Consider the following 21,843-nt stretch of genomic DNA (forward strand, 5'->3'; position numbering starts at 1 on the left):
TGTGTGTGTGTGTGTGTGTGTGTGTGTGTGTGTGTGTGTGTGTGTGTTAAGAAGAAGCAAAAGGAACCTGAATTCTTGTATGTTCCCCTAGGCATCATTGGAATACATGCTATGGGAAATCTGAAGGGGCTCCAGTTCTAGGTAAAGTTCCTACCCTCTCCTACACCCAGAGGTGTGAACATACTTGAGTTTCTTGGCATTCTTCTCAGTGACAGGGATGTGGACAATGATCGGGAAGATCTCAGTCCTGTGCAGGGCTTGCACACAGTTCAGCCTGATGTCCAAAAGACAGTGGATATTCTGTAGAAAATGTAGAAAATTAAGGCTATTGGCATCAAGGGAAAAAATGACTGGAACTCTCAGGACCATACTGGACTCCTTAAAGGCTGAGATGGTATCTTTGTATTTCCAGTGCCTCACATGAGGTCTGGCCCACAGTAAACCTTTAATAAATATCTATTGACTTGAACTGAACCATCTCTGTGAAGGGCAGGTAACTGATCCTGACTCGGACTCCTTAGGAAAGGACACAACAGGAAGGAATTGGAGAAATATAATTCAACCCCAAATGGAAAGATGCTATCGCCTGCACAAAGCTATCACCTGTATGGATTTCATTTGGCCACTGATGCACCATTTGCAATGAAGAAATTAGTTCCAGAATAGCCAACCTTTTCTAGGGAGTTAGGTTTGGAAGGGTCTTCAACTCAATCCTCTTGGTGTGCAAAGACCTTCTGCACTGACTTATCCAGTGGCCTTGGTCCTTTCTCTCCACTCTCCCTCTTGCCTTATAGAACAGTTCTCCTTTACCTTCTGCATCAAGGACTCTACTGCTTGGTAGGTTATATAATTGTGGTGGCTGGGCTCCTCCTCATGGATTATGTCTCCTCTCTGTCTCCGTGCTTCATACTCTTCTTGACTCAGATACTCTGAGGAGGCAAAAAGGAATGGGAAAGAAAGGGCCATATAAATGTAGAAATTTTGTACAAAAGGGGCCTATATTAATGGGGCACATAAAAATGTAAGTAGCCCAAGGAGTGCATGGGAGACCTTCCCAGGTGGGACAATATCCAGTGTAGTTATGGCCTAGGAGAGAGTATTATACACATAGCTTCAGGCAAAGCTTTAAGTAGTTTGGAGTGATGAGGTCTTTGCCTCAGAGATCCAACAACCCACAGTGGGTTGCCCCAACTTCACGTTGTGATCCTGCTCTGGACCACTCCTAGGTTACTTCTCCCAACTACTCTGTTGGGTGTCTCTCCTTATCCTTGCCTACTGCCCAACCCCCACTCCAAACCTTGTGAGGGCTTTGGGGAATTCCCTGAAGGAAAAGGTCATATTGCCTTGACTGAACCAGTTCTGCAGATGCAAAAATTCCTCTTTGTGACTGAGTTTACCCCCAGGGAAGAGTCTGTTCACAGAAAGCTCCTCAGTTTGTGAAGATTTTTCTCCCCATATGCCACTTTCATAAATTGGGCTCTGTTCCAAGATAGGAAATAGCCTGAAGCTTGACACCACAGAGCTGTAAATGCTAAATTATCTACACAAATGGAGGAGAGCAGAAGTACAAACAATCTCAAGTAACAAATAATGCAAAAATAATTTCCATTTGACTTTGAAATGAATTTTAGCCAGATGAGAGGAACGTGGAATAGTGGTAGAGGTGCTGCCACCATGATGCTTTGTTTAAGATGAGTCTTCTCTTCAGTCCATTGCTCTAGCCTGGAGAACTTTTTGGACCTGGCATCTAGTGTGTTAACCATCCCTTCCAGCTTTGCTGCTGGGTGGCATTGTGGATAGAACACCAGGCCTTGAGTCAAGAAGACACATCTTCCTGAGTTCAAATCTAGCCTCAGATACTTACTAGCTGCATGACCCTGGGCAAGTCATTTAACTCTATTTGCTTCAGTTTCCTCATCTGTAAAATGAGTTGGAGAAGGAAATGTCAAACCAATACACTATCTCTGCAGAGAAAACCCTAAATGGGATCACAAAGAGTTGGACACCACTAAAATGACTAATCAATAACAACAACCTAGTTTTGCATCATCTGCTAATTTGAAAAGCATCCTTGCCTTTATCCAAGTCATTGAGAAAAATGTTAAACAGCATAGGGTCAAGAACAGATCTCCAAGGCACTCCAGTGGATACCTCCTGTCAAGTTGACATGGAACCATTGACAACTAATACATCATTCCTCTGATCTATTATTTTAACAATCCTGTCTATAAAGGAAATAAGGTTAGTCTGTTCTATTCTTGACCCAAAATTAAATGGGCATTTTAGTATGACATGGGAAACCATTAGTGGTCCTTTGATCTTCCCCCACTGTTAACAGCAGGTTGGTGGGGTGAGGCATGATGAAGATGCTGTGTCAGTTAAAAGAAGAAACAGCTTCCTGTTTCTTGTTTCAACTCTCCCATGTGGCAAGTAGAACTCTGTGTCTAGGTTCCCTTTTAAACATGCACTGGGTCATCGGCTCTTCTAGCCCAGCAGCCAATAAAGCTACCCTTTATCATTTGAAAGTACAAAGTCTTCAACTCTGAGGCATATACGGCCAGAAGCAGGCCCCAAAGCTCTCACATGTTTGAACCAGAAGATAGAAGGGCAATTGTGGCCATAGTCCGTGGGATAGCACCAGTTATACATGTAACTGGCAATTGTTTCCATACTCCAAGTGACATCATGTAAACATGAGACTTCCAGTGAGGGGTTGGGTAAGGGTTGGCCTTCTCTACCCCAGCAGCATGCTGACCTTGGTAATGTGGTAGCTTTTGCAGGGGTTTCAACTAGCTGAGCTTGCTCCTGGATCCCTGGCTACTTTTTTTCTCTTTCACCATTTGTTCATCCCTTCTCATGGCAATGACTACAGCATATATTGTTGTGTACAGATCCTGATATGTTTTTATCTTCTCTGCCAAGTGTTATGGGAGAATGCTATGGTTGATAACCAGATTTTTAAAAATTACTCTGTTTTGGCATCATCAGTCTTTTAGTTTGATTTGTATCGTTACACTCAAAAAGGGCTTTTGAAATTCCAGTCTAAGTGCACTCCTCTCCTTTTCAAAATCATTCCAAACATCAATGTTATTTTTGCCATCTGTTTCATTATTGGGTAACATTTCTAAGGTTTGTGTAAAATGTAGAGTTTCAGTGCCTTCAGGTTCTTTTGTTTTTTCTTCTTCAGATTAGTAATTACATTTCCTCCTACATTTTCACCTAGTTCTTTTAATTGGGGTTAAGAGTTATTACAATTTTGGGGGCAGCTAAGTGGCACAGTGGATAGAATACCAGCCCTGGAGTCAGGAGGACCTAAATTCAAATCTGGTCTCAGACCAGACACTTGACACTTACTAGCTGTATGACCCTGGGTAAGTCATTTAACCCCAATTGCCTTGACAAAAAAAAAAAAAAAGAATTATTATGGTTTTTGTACGTCATCATAGTTTCTCCCACTATCTTTCTTCCTCTTCCTCCCACAGAGCTATACCATTTAACAAAGAGTATTTTTTATAAGGACAAAAACAGGGGAAAAAAGGAAAAAAGCAGCATAACTAATCAATACATCAAAAAAATTAAAGTATAAGTAAAATTTAACACTTGTGGACCTCCCACTTCTGCAAAGGGGCAGGGTGGGAGTGTTTTCCGATATCTCTTTCAAAATCTGTTTATTCTTTATAATTTTACAACATTCACTTCTGATTTGTGTATATACATAAGTACTCATGTGCATATGTATGTTTGTATGTGTGTGGTTGTTCTTTCCATTTACATTGTCATAGTTATTGTGGATATTGTTTTCTTCTGTTTACTTCCCTCTGCATCAGTTCGTATGGATCTTCCCATGCTTCTCAGTATTCATCACACTCATTATTTTTTTATAGCACAGTAATATTCCATTACATTCATGTACCACTGTGTGTTTAGCCATTCCCCTGTCGATGGGCATTTACTTTGTTTCCAATTCTTTACTATCACAAAAAGTGCTGATGTAAATATTTTGCTATATTTCTATGGGAACTTTCTTCTTATCAGTGGCCTCCTTGGGGTATGATTAGTATTGGACATTTTGACTCAAAGGGTACAGATATTTTAGTCACTTTGTTTGCATCATTCCAAACTGAAGCTAAGGATATTTATTGACAAAGAGAGAACATGATGTCCCATTTGCTTTTGATGTAATATTGGCACATAACAAAAACATTCATATCTTCATGTTTCATGTACCCTTGTGGTTTGTTCACATTAGTGGTCAATAAAATCTGCACTGAAGCATTATTAATATTTCCGATTCATTTCAATGTATTTTGCCTTCTTGGGATACCAAAGGGCTACTCACTTTGCTGTCCTCTGTGTCAAACTAATCACTACAAGGTGATTTTGAGTATGGTCAGCATATAATTATATGCTTTCCCTCTATTTCTTAAATTCATAGGCCCACTTGCATACCAGTGGCTGGGGTGATAACCCAATCAGTAGTACTACCTGAGCCAATGAAGTAGCTGACATTCCAGGTTCCTGTCAAGCTTTCATTGCTACCAAAGTGGTCTGAGGGTACACAAAATCTTCATAGTACATCACCCTGGCTTCTTTTATACTTTTCCCCCACCAATCACTGGTCAGGGGAAGGGTTAAACAAATTCCTTGTGCTAATTTCTATTTCTGGACTCTCTATCTACCACCAGCACTCAGCAACCTCTCCTCCTTTGAGGTTCATACTATTCATATTTATCACCCAATTCAAATTCCCGTGTCTATCTGACATTCTCCCACCTTTCTTAATGAGTCCAGTTCTCGGCTCGTAATCTCACTTCTCCTCTCCTGTCATGTCCTACCCTTATACTAGGAGACTTTAGCAAACATGCCAATGTTCTTTCAAACACCCTAACCCAGCCTCCACCCCCAGTTCCTTAGTCTGCTCATTTCACACAACTTACTCCTTCACTCCCACCTCACTTACAAAGATGGTGATTTTGTCATCACTCACAAGTGTTTCACTTCCATGAACAAGAATTCTGAAATTCTTTTTACCTAATCACAGTCTCCTATCATTCCTTTTCTTCCTATTCCTTACTTCTCCCAAAAACTATTCTTTGTCCTCATTATGCCCTCTAATCTCTATGTCCCTCAGTACTTTCCCAGGCCATCACCCTTGCTCTGGCTATACTTTCCTTCCTTCCCAAATTCAATCTTTTAATGATCTAGTTCAACTCTATACTATTCAAGCCTTTTGAATCCATTGTTATCTTATCCTGTTGCTGCTCACATCTGTGGAGTACTCTTATCACCTACCTTCTTCACCCATATTTGCATACTAATGAAGGGAGTGGGGGGGGGGAGAATCCTGCAGCTGTGGTGGTTGGGTCCACGACAAATTTATGTTATCCAATTCCAAGTGGCCCTCACATACATAAGGCAAATCATTTATTCCTCCCTAATTGATTCTCTGTCCTACTTACCCCATGGCAGTTCCAAACCTCTTCTCTCCTTGAGTCTCCCATAGTACTCCCCTGCTCACTCAGTCAAGGATCTTACCTCATACTTCACAGAGAAAATTAAGGCCATTTTCCATGAGATCTTTCTTCCCTCTCTCTCTCCTCATCACGCATCTCCTGCCATCATCCTCCACAATCTCCTTCTTTACTGCAATCCCTAAAGAAGATGTGAATTTTTTCCCCACCAAAGCTGATGCTACTACACATATTCTTGCTTCCACTGACTCCCATCTTCTCCAGTATATTGCCCCTACTATCACCTCTCCCTCTGATCTTCAAACTTTCCTTATCTACTTCTTTTCTTGCTGTCTACAAACAATACCATTTCTTCCCCATCCTTAAAAAAACCTTTGTGGGATGCTACTATCCTCATTATTTTCCTTTATCTCTTCTTCCTTTCATATCTAAACTCCTTGAAAAAAAATTTACATTTAGAGTCACACATTCTATGATCTAGTCATACTGTCTTACTTGCTGTTTCTCACACTCAGCACTCCATCTCTTATCATCTGTGACTATCATCTGTTCCAATATACATCTCTTCCCCTATTCCTGGAATGCTCTTCCTCCTCAACTTTGCCTCTTAGAATCCCTGGCTTTCTTCGAGGCTGTTGAAGGGTAACCTCTGCAGGAGTCCTTTTCCATTCCCTCCAGGTGCGAATAACTTGCTCTCTAAAATTACCATCTATCTATTTTGTATATATTGTGTATAAAACTATGTGAGTGCATTGTGTCTCACCTGTTGGAATGTAAGCTCTTTAAAAGCAAGGACTATTTCATTTTTGTCTTCGTATTCCTAGTGCCTAGCACAGTGCCTGACGTAGCAGGTGCTTAATAAAGGCCTGTTGACTAATTAATTGATTGATTGATTAATTGGCAGGTATCTCTCTAATCCTATTTAGAAGTGGGACTCCGCCAGTTAGACCTGTATTCACTGGCCCCTTGTAACATGTATTTTCTTCACGTTAGAGAGGCACTGAAGTAGCATCAGTGGCCTAAATCCCAGGAAATTATATTTGGCACTGCCCTGTTGCCTGGCTAAGAAGGAAGATGCTAAGAAGGGGGACATACCTATTGGACATTTCTCAAAGTCCTTGAGAAGGCTCAGCTTCTCGCTCAGGATTCTCCCAACCACCATAGGCACAAAGAGCACAGGTCGAGGCTTGATTGGTTTGTAGGGTTTTACCAGTGTGTAAGGCACTAGTGTAAAACAGCTCTCTGCCCAAAAACACACCATAGGTGAATCTATGTAAGGAAAAAATAGTGGGTAAAACTGGGCCCCAAGACTCCATCATCCCACCCCGAAGCTTTTCTCATCTTAGCCCTGTTTTCCAGTTTATTATTCTTCTGTTGTTCATGATCCTCTTTATGACACAGAGCTGTTCACAGGGGAATGGTGCCTCCGTGATAAAATTCACCTTTGGTATCGATCCCTCGCTTACCCTGGAGCCACCCTCCCTGGGCCTCCCTTTGCCATTGATGAACCCCAGCCACACCTTCCAACTTGCTGGGCTCAGCCTGGCTCCCATCAAAGGAGGAACACAATGGGTTAGCTTTAGTCTTGTCCATGCTGACTATGCGCACTAATTTCTGTTGTCCTCCAGATGACTGCGAAAGCAGTAAGTGGGAGAGAAAGAAAAGGTTAAAGTTTCAGAGAGTGTGTTGAGGGGTCCCAAAGTCTTCTCTCCAGAAAACCTTCCGGGAGAGTAAAGGCCGGTCTTCCACTGAGTAAATTTCCTGCATTCCCTTCCCTCCCCATCCCACAAGTCACCTGAAAGACTCCACGCTATCATGGGGTGGATATAAGTATAGGAGAACCAGGGTCTACAGGAAAAGGGCTTCAAAGAGAGATGGCAGGAGGGAAACCTCACAGGTTGGCTGCCTCTAATCCAATCCAACAAACATTTAAAAAGTGCCTTCAAGGTACAAAGCATTGTGTTAGGTGCTAATGATGCAAAAATAGAAAAAAAAAACAGTCTTTCTCCTCAAGGAGCTTATGTATAGATTTAGAGGGGTTGAGAGAGAGAAGAAATAAAATCAAAAGAAATAAAAGTAGAGTGGAAGAGTAGCTAGAGAATGGTGAATTAAGGGCAAACAAAACCAGGAAATGATAGCATTAAAGACTGTGTTATATGCAGATGCATAGAGTTGAGTCAGTGAATAATGCTTGTATATCTATGCAGGTAGTCACTGTCAGGACTCAGGATACTGGGTCAGCAGACCAGCCCTGGAGCCAGAAAATAACAGCTATGAAAAGATACAGAAGGGCAGAGTGTAAGAGTTTACGTAAACCTTCATTTAGGATAGCAATTTTATCCTCTTCACATAAAGGCTATATGCTACAGAAAGCTGCAAGCTCCACCCTAGGAACCCACTTAGAGGAAAAATATTGTGGGTCTGATTTTTGCCTCCACCACTCCAGTACCCCATTTCACATTAGATCAGCAAATGGATCAGGAGAGAATAACTGTAGGACAAGAGGAAAGGGCCCCAAGGGAAGGTTGGGCCTTGTGTCCCAAATCTCTACCTATGGATTTTTTTGCCACCTGGGAACAGGGACAGCCAAAGTTAGCTTAAATGTTCTTGCCCCTCTGGCTTTCCTCACCTTACGGGTGACTGTGCTCTGCTGAGTCATGTCCTGGATGAGGGTGATGAGTTGCTGCTGAGCCCTGCCACAAAAACGGAAGAGAGTGAGTTGGTGACTTGGCCATCAGGAACTCTGGTGTCATTGTAACCACTCTCAATGGTGAGTTATAAAAAGAACCTGTTGAGGTAAAAAGACTGGGACACAAGAGGATGGGGGATTGTCCAGTCTACTCTAGAACATAGTGAAATATAACACACCCCTGTGTAGCAGGAATTACATGCCATTTAGCATGCATGGGAGTGGGCTTGTAAAGACCATAACATGGATCATGTGTAGGAGCTCTCCTGGCAACTTTCAGGGACATGTGTGGCTTAAAGAGCTTGGTGTTTGGAAATGATGAACAATTCCCTTATTGTTCACTGAGTAAGAAAAACCATTGACTCAGAGGACCTTTAATAAGGCACGATCCTGACCTCAGTCCCTTTCTCTCTTCCAATATGCTGAGTGAATCAGTACTACCCTATGCCTACCCCTGAAGCATAGCAACTACTCCCATGTGGCAACTGGTTTGGTAGTTCAGCTAGGGGAGCTTGAACCTGGTCTCTGACTGCCTTTTCTGCTCTATCTTTTTAACTCCTTTTTCTTTCCTCAGCTGAATTAGGCGACTGACTAGTGATGCTGAGATGAACATTTCCAGCATTGGAATCAGCCTAGTGAGTTCAAGAAGTTGGAGCTCCTGGGTCCCTCAGTCAGAGTTGTCAGGTAGCAAGTGAATATTCTGTAACTCTGGTGTTTTTTGGAGAAGATGATCACTAGTAGGAAGATGAGCCCAACGCCTGGTCAGGATTTACATAAGACAGAGACCTGAATAGAATTGTTTGGACCGCACAGAATTGAGGTGAAATTTAAAATAACTATTTAGCAATGCTGCAGACTACTTCATGTCTTGATGGTTTTCCCCAGAGTTGTAAAGAGCTAGACACAACTAGACAAAAGAACCTGACTCTCTTTAGAGGGCAGGATCTATCCAAGGGCTGGAGTGCTCACCCTCTTCCTCTTCATCAAGGGGCCATTGGACTCATTTGTCTTATATCTGGCTTTATATGACCCTACTCTGGAGCCCCAGGAAATATTACTTAAAGCTTAAGTTCACTTCTTGTCTTGGGTTTCCCCAAAGTGGGGAGTAGAAAGGTATTCAGTGTTCAGTATATATCAAGTATAGGACAGCTATTTATTTCCTCTACACCAAAGAAATGCTTAATACACACAAGACATACAAGCCTGCATTGACATAAAAAAATTAAACAGGCAGTAGCAGTACAAAAATTACTGCTGTCCTCTCTAGGGAGGTTACTTAAAATTATCAGGATGTGAAACAATTTGTGGGATTGCTAAATCATCACTTCAGATTTCATAGTGGCTTTTCACTGTCCAAATAATTCCCTACCAGTTCGTGTCTTCTAGCGAACCAGACCAAATATAGGGCCCATCCTCTTGCTGATGGTCATGTTTTCCAAAAAGTACTGGAGCGCAGAACACTTACCTGTTGCCACACAGCCCTGACTGAAGAACTCAGGAGCTCCAACTTCTTGAACTCACTAGGCTGTCTCCAATGCTGGATGTCCATCTTGGAATCACTATCTGGTTACTTATTTCAGCTTGGGAAATAAACATAAAGCAAAAAAAGACAGCCAAAAGCTTAGGTTCAAGATCATTTAAATGAGCCACTGTTCTAGGTGCCACATGGGAGCAGTTGCCATGCTTCAGGAGTGGGGGGTAGAGGGAAGGGCCCCAACCCTGTTTCCAGCCTTCCAGAAAGAGCTCAAATAGTACTGAGTCACTCAGCAGATTAAAAGAGAGAAAGGGACTGAGGATCATGCTTTAGTAAAGGTCCACAGAGTCAGTGGCTCTTCTTAGAGGACAAGAAGGGAATTGCTCATCATTTCAAAGTGCCAAGCCTTTTAAATCACTCATTTTCCTGGAAAGTGTCAGTGGAGATTTTGCACCTAGTCTATAGGTTAGCCGCTATAGGCCCATCCCCATTCATGTTCCATGGGTTGCAACCCTTGCTATAAATGTATATAGCATCAAAAGTCTCATGGTTTACTGCTTCAGAATATTGCTGTTTCTTGTTCTAGAACATACATATGGCACTGTAGTGTTTGACCTTTTACTTCAGTATGCTTAAACACAGTAATCTAGAGTAATTTTAGATTAGAAATGCATTTTCAACAGAATCATCTAGTGTTCAGCCATGATTCTATTATGACAGATCTTTATATGTGAAAGACTCATAAGAAATTCAACAACAAAAGTCATGAAATGTCTCCTGTTAGCATACTAGCTGCTAGGGAAGATGCAGAATTTACATTTGCCCTGACCTTATGGAACTGAAGGCTATAGAAGCTTACATTACATACACAAGTAATTATACTATACAATAATATGGGATAAATGCATTACAAAGGTGCCCCAAAAAGTACCCTGTAAGGTCTAAGGGAGAAAGTTATTACTAACAGGTACTTAGAGGTAACAGGTAACAAGTCTAACAAAAAATCCTTTATGGAGAAAGTTGTTTTAATCCTTTGTGATAATTCATCACTCCTCTTTAGCTTATAGCCTAGAGTTAGCTAGACTATGACAGGAAAGGGAAACCTTGCATCACCCTAAAGGGACCTTGGTTTGTAACATAGCACATTCTGGGCAAAGTTAAACAAAATTAAGCCCAGAAAATACTCTTCAAGTATGCACCACACTTATGCCATGCTCCTGAACTGATATAGTAGGCAGCCAATCAATTTTTATTGAATGAATGAATGAGTGGCACATACTTGTGGACAGGCAACTCACTGTGAGTAGTTGGGGATGGTGCCATGATCTGTGTCCTTCATGCTATACAAATTGACTCGATGGGCATGCCAACAACTTTGGCCTTGGTACATGGTGTCAGTGACATGCAGGATGTCATTACACTGCACCTGCAGCTCTCCACCTGCTTTTCCCTCCATGGCCAAGTTGACCCGGATATAGAATGAGTCCCCTGAAGTGGTCACTTTGTTTTCTATGTCCTGGACCAGTTTCTTGTAACCTGGCAATAATGGGAAGAGAAGAAAGAACAATGAAAATGTGAAAGGGCAGCAACATTGTAGACTGGAGACTAGAGATGCTAGAGAAACTGAAGAGAACTCAACACTCAAGAGAAAAAGATGGTTATGGTTGTTTTCCTTTGTGCTCAGAGAGGACCAAAATGTATCTGACTGTGGTTGATCAGACCAAGATGAGCTCAGAAGGCTCTACCACAAGTCAGTCACAAATAGTCCATGTGAACATTTGGAGTGGGGATGTTTCTAAACTTGAGTATCTCACATAATCATAGTATGAATCATAACTTTAGGGCTAGAAGGGACCATAGAGACTGTGTAGTCCAAACCCTTCATTTTGCAGATGACGAAAGTGAGGTACAGAGAAATTAAATGACTTGCCCGGTCACACATTTAGTAAGTATCAGAGGCAGGTTTTGAACCAAAGTCCTCTCATTCTAGAACTAATATTCTTCCTCCTGTTCATTAGAGTTGGGATCAGTAGAAGGATTTCTACTGAAATGGGCAGCTAGGTGCCACATTGGATAAAGTGGTGAGCCTGGAGTCAGGAAGTCCTGAGTTCAAATCTGGCCTCAGATACTTACTAGCTATGCGACCCTAGGTAAGTCACTTAACTCTGTTTGCCTCAGTTTCCTCATCTCTAAAATGAGCTGGAGAAGGAAACGGCCAGCCACTCCAGTATTTTCACCAAGAGAACCCTAAAAGGGATCACAAAGAGTTGGACACAGCTGAAAAAGACTAAATGATAGTAAAAGGATTTCTAGCTACCTTGATTGCCTGTGGGGACTAAATCTGGGCATGGTCTAAATTCTGTTCCTGACTCTAAAGTTTAGTTGGGAGTAGTGAGTGTGCAATAACCAAAGGAACAGAATCTTATGGAGAATAATATCTGGAAGGTAAAGGGTAGGGAATAGGAGTGTGATAAAACTTCAGGAGGGAAATAAAGGATCGAAAGGAATCTGTACCCTCCATGTTGACCTTCACAGATAGGCAGCAGAAGCCATCCACCCTCTTGAGAAGCCCTATCGCCTGCTCCAGGGTTGTGTCCTCCAGAATAACCTTGAATGTGATCTCCTTCGAATCATAATCCACCTACGGACGAAGCCAGCAACACTTAACCTAAGATGACAGCTCAAGTGTGCGAGAGAATTTACTCAATGCAATTCAGCAAATATTTAAGTGCCTCCTATTGTGAAGTTGTGCACTATTAATCATTACCAGTACAAAAACGAAAGGCATTTTGTTGCCATTGTTGTCCTCTATGGGTCCTTCGATGTTGGCTTCTACCGACTCCCTGATTCAGGGGGGACTCAGGGATGATGGCCTGTTAAGAAAAGGCAGCCTCTCTGCCCGGCTGTTCACACGTCCTTAGCCGTAGTAGAACTCAAACATAAACCATACCTTTGTTACGCTCTTCATAGGGTAAGAAACAGCAGGGGTCTAAGAATTCTGACTGCAGTCATTCTCGAGTCTCTGACACAAGCATGTCCAAGAGAACAGTGAAGAGCTTAGATGCTATTTTCAATAACATTACTGCTGCTGACTTTGTGACTCAGGGCCATCATCACTCAAACTCATCGGCATTCTATAAAACCAGAAACTCAGGCCATTCACAGGACAACCCATACATCACAGTTTCCAAGGGAAAAAACAGGCATGTCCACAGAAAGATGCTAAAGAACAATAGAACCCTGGAGCCATATTGCTCTGACACCCAAAGGTCTCATTAGGCCCATCTCTTGCTTTTCTTCTCAAATAACTAGCTGTCAATTTCAGCATAATGGACCATCCTTTAGCAAACACCAGTCCAGTGGTCTCTCTTTGCTTTTGTCTACTGCCTGAGGAATAGGAGAAAAGCTGATATCCTTCTATAGACCACTAGAAACAGCTGCTATCTTCTAACCTCATAGTTTAATAGCCCTGTCTCAATGGTTATAGTAATGAGAGAAAGGGCAAAATGAAGGCAATGAAGATGAAATTAATTTCATCTGAAATTTCAGGATAAAGGACCAACACTGGTAGCAGTATCTATCCGGGACAAGGGATAACTCTGTTCTTCACTCAGACCCTCCGCAGCAACTTAGCTGCTCCAGTATAAAACTAGCTATTCTTTCTTATGTGACAAAGTCCAACTTCATTGCCATTATTTGCCAAGAAAAGCTAACTCCTGCCACAGTTTGTCCCACAGCTATCTCCCATCCCAGCCTTACTTAATTCAAAAATCTCTCAGACTTACAGGGTTAGGCAGAAGAAGGGACAGAAATGGAAGTAAGTAATAATCTATACAGGCAGCTAGGTAACTCAGTGGATAGAGTACTGAGCCTGGAGTCAGGAAGACCTGAGTTCAAATAGGACCTTAGGTCTGTGTGACCCTGAGCAAGTCACTTAACACTGTTGAGTTGAGTTTATTTCCTCATTTGTAAAAATGAGCAAAGAAAATGTCAAGCCACTCTAGTATCTTTGCCAAGAAAACCCCAAATAGGGTCAAGAAGTGTCAGACACGATTCAACAACAAGAAAACTAATCTATGCGTAGATTTCTTTAAACATAAATTTTATAATTCAAATGTAACTTCTCTTTCAATGGAAACCCATCTCTGTAAGTCTGTAAAGAAAGACAAATAGGCACACACTCACGCAGAGGGAATGTGACAATCAGAAAATAGCATGCTAACAATTCAAGTATTGTGGAAACACAATTACAATAACACAGGATTTAGTAGCTTCTACATTAAGGGACCAGCGGGCTTGGAATATGATATTCTGGAGGGCAAAGGAAATAGGATTATAGTCAAGAATCACCTACCAGCAAAACTGAGCATAATCCCTCGGGGGAAAAAAATGTGCATTCAGTGAAATAGAGGACTTTCAAGCATTCTTGATGAAAAGACCAGAGCTGAATAGAAAATTCGAATTTCAAATACAAGACTCAAGAGAAACATGAAGAGGTAAACAGGAAAGAGAAATCATAAGGAACTTATTATGGTTGAACTGTTTAAATTCCTACATGGAAAGATAATATTGGTAACTCATGAGACCTTTGTCAGTATTAGGGTAGTTGGAGGGGGAAAAAAATCACATGAATAGATAGATTGATAGATAGAGGGCACAGGGTGAGTTGAAGTGAATGGGTGATATCTGGAGAATAAAATTAAGGGGTGAGAGAGGATTATACTGGGAGAAGGACAAAGGGAGAGGTAGAATGAGGTAAATTATCTCACATAAAACAGATAAGAAAAGGCTTTTACAGTAGAGGGGAAGTGGGGGAAGGTGAGAGGGAATGAATGAATCTTATTCTCATTGGATTTGGCTTAAGGAGGGAATAACATACACACTCAATTGGGTATGGAAAGCTATCTTACCCTACAGGAAAATAGGGGGGAAGGGGATAAGAGAGAAGGGGGAGATGATAGAGGGGAAGGCAGATTGGGAGAGGGGGTAATCAGAAGCAAACACTTCTGAGGAAGGACAGGGTCAAAAGAGAGAATAGAATAAATGGGGGTGGGGTGTGGGTGGATAGGATTAAGGGAAATATAGTTAGTTTTTCACAACATGACTACTGTGGAAGTGTTTTACATGACTACACTGGTATAAGCTGTATCAAGTTGCTTGCCTTCTCAATGAGGGTGAGTGGGGAGGGAGGGAGGGAGAAAATTTGGAACCCAAAGTTTTAAAAACAAATGTTTAAAAATTGTTTTCACGTGCTACTGGGAAATAAGATATACAGGCAATGGGGTATAGAAATCTATCCTGCCCTGTGGGAAAATAGGAGAGGAAGGCGATCAGAGAAGGGGGCAGGGAGAGATAGAAGGGAGGGCAGATTAGGGGAAAGGGTATTCAGAATGCACGCTGTCTTGGAGTTGGGTGAGGGATGAGATGAGGAGAAAATTTGGAACTCAAAATCTTGTGGAAGTGAATGTTGAAAACTAAAAATAAATAAATTAGTGGACAAAAAAAATTCCATGAAAAAAGAAAATGGCATGTTCCTTCTTCCCTACCCAGATCTCTTATAAGAAAGAGGAAGATCCTAATGCTTAGAAAGCACCAAAAACTTCTAAACCAGCAACCACTTGGGAGGCGAACAGCTTGGGACTTCATACAAGAAGTATGTCCAACAGCAGAGGAAGGGAGTCATGTAAAGGGGGTAGAGTAGTGAGGCTGAGAATGGAACAGAGTGAGTAGATGACACAGATTGCCAGTACTACAATGAGGGATGCCCCATGGGGTTCTTGACAACAACCAGATCCATACAGAACCATCAGAGACCTTGGGGACACCAAAGCACACAGATCCAAGGAAGAAGAGCATGAGTGCCAGAGAACAGACTAAACCGGTCATGAGACCCAGGATGACAGCTCAAGAGGCAGAGGAAAAGAGCTCTTCTGATTGCTTTGTTAAGGATTTTCTGTTCCTTATCATCTCTTAAATAAACTTGTCTTATGTTTAAGTTCCTTATTAACTCAATGTTTGCAGAAGACCTGAGAGGGCCCTTTCAAAGAAAGATTCTTATGTTCCCAGGAGAAACACAGGAGGAGACAAAATGATGCATAGAAATTATTATTCAAAAGAGGCTCCCAAGATTGAACCTGATCCATAGGGTACAGCCTCACACTAGCCTTACACACTTAATGTACTCTCTATATAAATCTACATATGTCCATATGCCTAGCTATTTAGATAGCTAAATAAGTAAGTAGATTGACAGATCTAAAACCAAATAAAAGAGACTAATGTTTTTGGTTATCCATAGTACTATTTCCTCTCCATACATCAGAAAATCAGGTTATTCACACAGCCAGGGACCAGATGACACACATACACACCATCATGATTTGGGTGCCAGAACGCAAAACCATCTCATCTGCTGTAGAGCCAGTGGTGACACGGTGAATGAAGATGCCTGTGTGGTTTCCACCAATGATGCTGATTTGATCCAACAAGGAGTCACCCTGGAAGGCCAGGGTTGTTACCTGACTCAGGATCCTCCGGGCAGGACGTCGACGCACTAGAACACTGATGAATGAAAAAAAAAATATATTTTTCTTCCTTGGTACAAGCCCTGCTTGGATGCAAATCAAGTTGGTCTCTTCAGGGGCCTCCTGGCTTTAGGATTCTGCATTTTCTACCTCCAGTGACCTACCAGGTAGCCTGAAATACAAGTCATGTTTCTGCCCGCCTTGAAAAGTCCATCACTTCACTTGCCCTACCTAGATATAAAATACAATCCGGAGTTCTTCCCTTTATCCTGCCTCCTCAACTCCATGACAATAAGAATCCTAGAAACTCACCTTTCTGGGGGGCAGAGACTTGGGGGAAATACCTTTGGGACACTCTCCATTCCAGGGAGACCTACTAAGAAATATAGAACAAGTGAATAAAGACCAGACTAAACCAAGATGGAGACAATCATACCTGAAAAAAGACCATAGGATTATATAACTAATGCTGGATGGGACCCCAGAGTGCAACCAGATACTCCACTATTAACAGTCCTCTTTTCTCTTTTCTGTAGCTCACCCAATCTGCCTTCTTCCACAGGATGCCAAACCACTAGGAAGAATTTCTTATGACTTAGAACAACTGCTGATCCATACCACCCTGGAGAAATGCAAATGGTGCAGGTCCTTCCCCTGCCTTCCTAAGACACTGGACAATGTGGCCAGGAAGCCAAAAGAAATGAGTTCTAATCCTAGTCATATCACTAACTAGCTTTGTTATTTTGATTAAATCACTTAGCCTATTTAGACCTCTATTTCCTCTTCTGTAAAATGGGCTTGATGATGTTTAAGGAACCTCCTAGCTTTAAAATTCAGTGATCTATGATTTTCTCACAAAGATTCTAGCATCCTTAAAAGTCCAGTTTCTCTGGTCAATGGGGCTTACCAATTTGACAGTGCACTAGCACCACCTCGTGGCCATAAGGATGAATCCCTGATAGGCAGGTGTTGGGGAAGAATACCAGAAATGTGATGACCTCTCCACCTCACAGCAGTTATACCTTGGTTGACCTTAGACAGTGGTGTGCTGTTAAATGTTTAACAATCAGCTCCCTAACCCCCTTGCTCCCAATACAATCAAGAAACATGTACTATGGTATACTTTTAAAGTTTAATCTGCACTATTAACATTTTCTCCATTGATTTCTTGAATATAGACAGTCAATTAAATAACAAATTAAGTCCTGATTGGAGCTTTTGCTGATTTCTAAGATGTAAATGCTCACACTGAAAATTTAACAATTGGTTTTCTGTCTCTGGTAGGAGTGGATTTCAGCACACCACCGCCCTTAGATCATTAGAGGAAACCATCATGCTGTCTTACACATTATCCTTTAAATCACAAGGTTGTCTGACTTCAATTTATTTCAGAGTCAGAAACAGAGACAGAGAGAATAGAAGTTGTGCTATCTATACACAGATTTCCCAGCCTAAAAATCTAATTTATCTAAAAATCTGAATTAATCTAATCTTTAATCTAAAAATGATCTGGCATCATGGGAAATTGCCTGGCTAACTCGGGGAGATTATCCAACAATGGTTGTACCTACCTCCCATATCTACCACCTCATAGTCCAGTTCTATGTCATCTATCTTCTCTCCTGAAGAGATGACAAAATCTTTATCAAGAAACTCCTGGGAGCTGCTACAGAGAAAAAAGGAATTGGAATTTCAGAACACTTCTCCCCAACCCAGAGAGGCTTATTATTATCATGATCATCATTTTTATTATCATCTACACAACATGAAAAGTTTTCAAACTAAAAAGATCTAACAGAAGTAGTCAAAATAATGTGCTAACAATATGAGTTAGATATCATTCCCGTGATCCTGCCTTCTACCATAGTGGTCCCAAAGATGCTTTCAGTGAGACTATAGAAGATGAGTTTATGTCTCTATATTTTGATTTAGTTATAAAAATGTCACTATTTTGTCCACTTTATAACTATCCAAAGAACATTAATATAAAAGAATAATAGAAAGACAGTGACTTGTCCCAGAACCATTTCTAGCTGAAGTCCATTGAAAAAGATGGGAAGAATGGAATTACATTATATTTGTCTAATATTTTACAGCTTACAAAGTATTTTATTCACAACAACCTTATGAAGGTGGTAGTCTCCCTCTGCATACTTTCTTGTAGCTGTGTTCTATCACACCTACAATCTGCACACTTTCTTGTAGCTGTGTTCTATCACACCTACAATGTGCCATAAACAACCCAAAGAAGACATGACATAGTGACCCCTAGCCTTCCTCGTCCTCATACCTTAAAGAAATGGGGTCTTCCTGGAAGTCCTCAGTGACTCGCTTATAGAGAGATTGCTTGCAAGGAGGCACAGGGCTACTGGAACAGAAACTTCCCATCAGCCCCTGGTTTGAGGCAGTTCTCAGATCTGGCCAGTGCTACCCAGGTAAGCGTGACAGAGGGTAAAGATCAGTGAATTCTCTCCACATGCCAAGAAATACTTACCTTCCCATTGCACATGTACTCAGATTATACTTAAATATCAAATTACATTGATAATCACATTTGTACTCATCCATGCTCAAGTAACAGCTACATTAGAAATTAAACCTGTCCTTGAATTTGTGGATATCTCATGTACTCTGAGTTCTACACAATTGCATATAGGCACATACATGCACTTAAGAACCACACATACATATATGAATATACCTTTTCCCAAGTTATAATACTCTATCTCTCAAGCAAGACCATGGAGAGTAATGCAGGTCCTCTCTATCCTTCCTCCATTTTCTCCTCCCTCCTAAACCAAGATGAAGTAGAAGGAGGCTAAAGGACAGCTCTTTGGAAGGATATTAACTTTAGTAGCAGTCTCATGTGCCCCCAACACAAGTACTGCCTCTCCTCAACCCTTCCGTGCCATCATCACCCCATGATAGGATCTCATGGTAATGCTTTCCCCAATCCCCATCTCTCTGAATTCCTGGGCATCATTATAACCGAACAGAATTGGACTACCAAAGAAAGCAAATGTTTACCAGTGACACAGGAGGGGAAATCATTAGTGGCTTGAGGTCCTGTAAACTTCCCAGAAGCCTATTATTCCAAGCACTCAACTAAACTGTTTGGTGAAAAGTATCCTACATTGTCCACCAATGAAGTCAAGGATGGACGGGCTTTTAATGCCCTCTAATTAGAAGCAAACTCAGTCTCTGAGAAAGCAGGAGAATGAGGAAGGATCCTAGTACCTCTGTGGAGCTTACGAAGCTGAAGTCACTGTCCTCCTGAGGATTGATGGCATGCATCCTTATGAGCCTCTGTTTCCCCCACTTTGAAGGTTCTCCAGCATTCTCTTTGGTCTGCCAAAGAATGAATTAGACAAGCTCATTGGTTTCAGGGTATTTATCTTGGATGTTCTTGTACTTCCAGTCAAACTACCCCAAGCTGTTCTCCTCTCACCCCCTTCCTGGAAACACTAGTTCTTTCTTCTTATGTCCAGAGAGTCCTCCTTGGACACAATCAATGAGGCTCTGGCACATCCCCACCCCTGAGACAACCAGAGACTGGTTTGCAACTGGATTGCTAGATGTTAGTTCCTTTGGGAGGGAGCAGAGAAGAATCAAAATCTTGTGCTTTTCTCTAACGTAGCTCTTCTAGATCATGTGATCCAAATGGCACCTGAGATACAGACTAAAGTAGTAAATTGTTCATCTATATGTGATTTGCATATAATTCACACGGTATTTATTATTAAAGGTCAAAATGGAAGCCATGATTCAGATTGGAAAAATTACTTGTTGGACACCTGTATCCAGCCTCAGATTTGGCTCGTCCCCATCCTTATCTTTCCCAAGCCATGGTGAGTACAGTGACCTCCCTCCCTCTTAGCATTCCAACCCTCTTCCTGTTCCTCACCACAGGCACCTCCTTCCTTACCTCACTTATTGGTTCTGCCTGTACCTTTTGGAGTTGTTTCCGTAGTTCACAGACCTCATCGGTTAGCTCAAACACTTTTCTTCGGAGGGAGTCTTTTTCCGTCAAGCTGTGAGAAATGTCCGTCTGGGCCAGATCCCTTGCACTATATGCCTATGGGAGCCCAAGAGATCATGTATCACCCAGAAGCAACAGCCTTCAGTCCATGGGGCAGGCATAGAAAAGACAGCTAAAGCTTGAAACAACTCCATAGGAATTAATGGCCTTGTATAATAAGCCAAGGCTACTCAGATTTCTTTTTTGGATATTCTGGAATTTAATTAATTTGTACCATCATTTGCATTTTGGATTCAAGAACTTTTAACTCTAAGTCTAGAAGATTAAAATAATTCAATGCTACCAACTTCAGTTTCAATCAAATCACTTGAAATATGGAACAGATTCTCAACAAAATATTAAGGCATAAAGAAGGGCAGAGGAGTCAGGGTATAATAGTGGTTGATGGGAGAAAGAGCTGGAAAAGAGCCTCTTCCTTCCTGAGAAAAACTGTTCCATAGCTCCTTTGGGGATGGCTTCCTTGATCAACTTCTCTAAATCAGGAGCAAGCTGGAGCCAAAATTAGAGGGGCAAGTTTTATGAAGTGGGGGCACATTAGGTAGTCTCCCCACTTCCATGTCCCCCAGGAAGAAAAGCAGTAAGCTAACTATGTTTCTTTTTCTAGCCCATCTAGGTTCTAGAAATGAAACCAGCTGAGCTGAAAACTGATGAATTCCAACATTTTCTTTCATTCCCAGGTGATACCTGGTCTCGCTCCTTCTGGAGTTCTACCACCTGGCTTTGCAGGGCATTCATCTTCTCCTTGTAGAGTTCAAAGTCGACCTTGATTTTTTGGAACTGAAAGAGGGTCTGCTCTTTTTCTTCCAAGTACTGATCCAGAGTAAGAAAACAGACAAGTTACTGATATCAGCAGGGGTCTGGGTGGGGGACAGGGGTAGATAGAGGAGGTTAAGTGAAAGTAGAATCTTACACAGCATTACTATTCAATTTTTAAAATGCTAAAGTTGCTAATGGCATCTCCTTTGCTTACACATTTACATGAGGGGGTTAATTTCTATGTATTTGCATCATGTTTATCTAATATCTCAAAATACAAAACTCTTTTCTTGCCTTTCCCCCCAAAATTCCCCAGCCTCTTTCTTCTCAGGAAGGAAGTTTCTCTTCCTTGTTAAAGTCATTGAATCAAGGTAAGCAAACCCAGCCCAACAAAGTATTGGTTGACTTCCACCTACATACAAACAGCTTGACTTCCCAGAAAGTCTTGCTTCCATACTTGCCAACGTGGGCATATCTTCTGCAAGGGCAAAGGTAGTAGAAGATAGACAGGATGTCAGTTACCTGTTTGCGCTGCTTCTCAGCAGTGACTGCTCTTTCCCTCAGGGAGTGGATGCGATCCACCAGTTCCTGCTTGCTATCCAGTGCCTCATCCAGGTTCTGTTCCAAGATGTCCTTCTCTGCCTGGGACACTAAGAGGTCAGCCCAGGGTACCCCAGCCCAATGACCCCCACCTTGGCCTACCTCCCTAGGGAGCAGGGAATATTGCCAACAGTGAAGTCCTAGGAATGTCATTATTTCATTCAGGGCAGAAAAAAAATAATATCATGTAAATTAGCATAAGCTTACAGCCCAAAATTTAAAAGGAAACAAGCTATGGGAAGGGTGTGTGTGTGTGTGTGTGTGTGTGTGTGTGTGTGTGTGTGTGTGTG

At 41.7% G+C, this 21,843-nt stretch overlaps 1 protein-coding gene across 3 annotated transcripts in view; it reads right to left on the reverse strand.

Moving 5' to 3' along the window:
- The window catches only part of CARD14 (caspase recruitment domain family member 14), a 71,573-nt gene that overhangs the window by 2,394 nt on the left and 47,336 nt on the right, over positions 1-21,843 (reverse strand). For 2 of the 3 annotated variants that reach the window (XM_027850169.1, XM_027850170.1), the window contains 15 exons: positions 21,476-21,595; positions 20,882-21,007; positions 20,084-20,233; positions 19,396-19,506; positions 18,449-18,585; positions 17,730-17,824; positions 16,471-16,534; positions 16,006-16,195; positions 12,149-12,275; positions 10,933-11,170; positions 8,101-8,164; positions 6,992-7,103; positions 6,567-6,740; positions 811-929; positions 185-300 (listed from right to left, as the gene is read on the reverse strand). In XM_027850169.1, the coding sequence (XP_027705970.1) occupies positions 185-300; positions 811-929; positions 6,567-6,740; positions 6,992-7,103; positions 8,101-8,164; positions 10,933-11,170; positions 12,149-12,275; positions 16,006-16,195; positions 16,471-16,534; positions 17,730-17,824; positions 18,449-18,585; positions 19,396-19,506; positions 20,084-20,233; positions 20,882-21,007; positions 21,476-21,595 (1,943 nt within the window). The remainder of the gene's footprint in view (positions 1-184; positions 301-810; positions 930-6,566; positions 6,741-6,991; positions 7,104-8,100; positions 8,165-10,932; positions 11,171-12,148; positions 12,276-16,005; positions 16,196-16,470; positions 16,535-17,729; positions 17,825-18,448; positions 18,586-19,395; positions 19,507-20,083; positions 20,234-20,881; positions 21,008-21,475; positions 21,596-21,843) is intronic. The other variant, XM_027850171.1, reaches the window with a different exon arrangement.

This window comes from Vombatus ursinus, unplaced genomic scaffold (assembly GCF_900497805.2).
Source record: "Vombatus ursinus unplaced genomic scaffold, bare-nosed wombat genome assembly UNPS02008996.1, whole genome shotgun sequence".
NCBI lineage: Eukaryota > Metazoa > Chordata > Mammalia > Diprotodontia > Vombatidae > Vombatus > Vombatus ursinus.